The sequence below is a fragment of the Malania oleifera genome, chromosome 5 (assembly GCF_029873635.1).
Source record: "Malania oleifera isolate guangnan ecotype guangnan chromosome 5, ASM2987363v1, whole genome shotgun sequence".
NCBI lineage: Eukaryota > Viridiplantae > Streptophyta > Magnoliopsida > Santalales > Ximeniaceae > Malania > Malania oleifera.
In genome coordinates, this window is record NC_080421.1 from 10031978 (window position 1) to 10034823 (window position 2846).

Sequence of the window (2846 nt, forward strand, 5' to 3'; positions counted from 1 at the left end):
AATACTTACTGATATAAATATGGTTATGAAGATAAGTGCAAGTGCAAGCATGTGCCTACTCCTTTTTATTCTAGTAATCACTTATTAATTTCCTTTTGTTAATGAAAATAAAGTGGTTAATCAAAAGGAATATAATAACATTATTGGTAACCTGATATATGAAACTGATTTAATTAGACCTGATATTGCATATGTAGGAGGAATACTTAATAAATTTTCGAGAGCAGGTTGAGAACATTAGAATGCTTTTGAACGTGTAATAAAATATTTAGTTGGTACCAAAGATTATGACTTGTTTTTTATAAAGTATCCTATTGTACTTGAAGGTTTTTTTGATGCTGATTGGAATACTTTGTCGGATGATTCTCTCTCTACCACTAATTATATTTTTACTTTAAGTGCTCATGTTATTTACTAGAAATCTAAAAAAGAAATAATAATTGCTAACTCAATGATAGAAGCTGAGTTTATTATTTTAACATAAGTAAGCGAGAAACAAGTTGGTTGAGAGATATGTTGTATGATATTCCATTTTGGAAAAAATCAAAATGCGCTGAGACGCTTTACAGATATGTTGTATGATATTCCATTTTGTTGAGTTAAGTTTCTTCACTTTTAATCTTCTTGAACTGAAACGCTATAATTCAATTTTGATTTCTGTAATATGATATTCAAGTGGAGAAGAGGAAGATGGAGACGGAGAAATAGAGAACTGCTAATTAATCAAACACACAAAACAATAGTACATCTCGTTTAGAAGAACGGGAATTCTTAGATATTAGGAACGTAGGAGGAATCTAGGAATTTCTTCAGGTTCTACATCCCTAGCTTCCTCTTTACAGATACATTTATGGCAGGAGAAACGCAGATCAATAGATGCCAACTAGAGCGGCAGAGGGCAGATTATCGAAGATAATCGCCATTGTAATTCTTTATTTACTGCTGCTAGCATTGCGAATAAGAGCCCTGGATCTTTATTGTTGCTGATTCAAGCGCTTTATCCACTGCAGCTTTAGTTTTTCCATCCTGCAAACGAAAAAATCAACAGAAAAGAAAAAGAAATTCAGTGAACTCTTTTTAGCAGAAAATGTAATTTCACGTGAAAACTGCAACGCATAATTAGGCTCATGTGTCTACAAATTAGAGGTTAGAGTCTAGAACAGTTGGATGAATTTGTATTAATTGTTTTGTTGAAGGATATGTGCAAATTCGCTGTTTATATGATTAGGGAGATGAACATAGAATATGCGTAAGAGTAGGATCAAAAAGTTCATGTGAAGTTTACAGCAGAACTTGGAAGTAACAATTCCCTTTTCTCCTAGCAACAACTATCTAGACTTCTAGAGGCTGTAGGCTTGTAGCAGTGACCTAATGGTGGGTTATAAACTTAAGAGACTATCCTTTTTTGTACGAGTTCACAACTTTAGAGGTGGGGAAGAAAGTGTTTGCTTCTATTGTGTGGCTGAGTTAGACCACTGCTAGCTGTGCATCAGTTCATGGACTTGGTGAAGTGGAAAGCTGAAACAATTATAGGAGACAAGCACATTCCCCTATACTTGAACAGGATCTGTTCTATAGGCTCGTACCTCTGCGTCCTTGAGGAGACTGGAATCTAAGTCTGATGGATGAAACGTGACCGTGCGATCAGAGCGTGATTAATAGTTGAAAGAAAAAAAAAAAAAAAAGGAGACAAGCACATTCGTGTGGTCACTTTCTTGTACTAGGTGAAGGAGTTCTACTATACTCCACGCCTCTTTTCCTCACCTCCTAGTTCTTCTGGGCCAGTGGCTACTGGTTACCTCCACCAGTTATCCCCTGTAATGGTATAAAGGCAGTTGACCTGCCTCAATACGCTTGACATCCTCCTCAAGTTTCTCATAATGCCACTTCACTTCCTCTGCAGTCTTACCGCCGACGGCCTTGGCAACATTTTGCCAGCGCTCGGAGGTGTCTCTGTCATACACAGCCAGAGCCTTTTCAAAAGCCTTGTTTTGCTTGGCAGTCCATGTGCCAGAGCCACCGCCAGAGTCCATTTCTTGGGCTGAGGCTGTGGAGCAAATTTAGGAAAGGAATATAAGGAGAGAACACTGTATGCTGATTTTTAACAATTTGAAGATGGTATGTGTAGAGAAGAAAATAAATAAATTTTTGGGGAAGATGGAAAGATCAGGAATCTGGAAAGGAGAAGAAGAATGCAAGGATGAACTTTGTGAAGGGGGGGAGTGCTCAAGACTCTTAACGATGGATGATATGTTTAAAGAAGGGCCGTGTTGGCTCTTTATAAGCACCTGGAGAGGAGGGTGAGGTGGGGTTGGGTTGTGCCAGTTGGCTTATGAATCTTGCAAAATTTTAGAATTTCAATGATTTGCCTCCTTGAGCACCACAAAAAGAGACACGACAAAGAAGGCAAAAGAATCAGAATCTCCATCAAATTTTATATATAATTATTATTATTTGGCTTAATTCCAAGTGCTTTTCTTTCTCTTGCCTAACTACAAAAATGGATGAGAATTTTCTACGTTCCCATTTGAGGCTCTGAATCCACCACTGGAACTATTACTTCAGCTAAATTTCGAGCGGGCTGGCTTAGGGGAGTTGTTTTTTACCTGGATTGCTAGACTATTTAATTAGGTAAAAATCCTCTACTCGGGGCAAATGAAAAAACCGCGCCAGGAGGTACTGAAATCAAGGGAGAAAACAATGTAACCCTCTCATCTCTTGAAGAAATTTTATTCAGAATTTCAGATTATAAATCCCTGTTTTATTCTCCTCACTGCGACTCAATTTGTGGGCCAACTTGGAGTACAATCATTCGCCATTGACCCTACCAGAGCTTTCACGTGCAC

General features: G+C 37.9%; 1 protein-coding gene across 1 annotated transcript; it reads right to left on the bottom strand.

The window, feature by feature from the left end:
* Positions 1-693: 693 nt before the first annotated feature.
* On the bottom strand, positions 694-2247 carry LOC131156211 (protein RADIALIS-like 1). Its single transcript, XM_058109725.1, has 2 exons — positions 1765-2247; positions 694-1026 (listed from the first exon to the last, which is right to left on the bottom strand). Exon 1 carries the CDS (start codon positions 2031-2033, stop codon positions 1809-1811), a length of 225 nt encoding a protein of 74 aa, XP_057965708.1. The 5' UTR covers positions 2034-2247; the 3' UTR covers positions 694-1026; positions 1765-1808.
* Between the last annotated feature and the right edge of the window lie 599 nt (positions 2248-2846).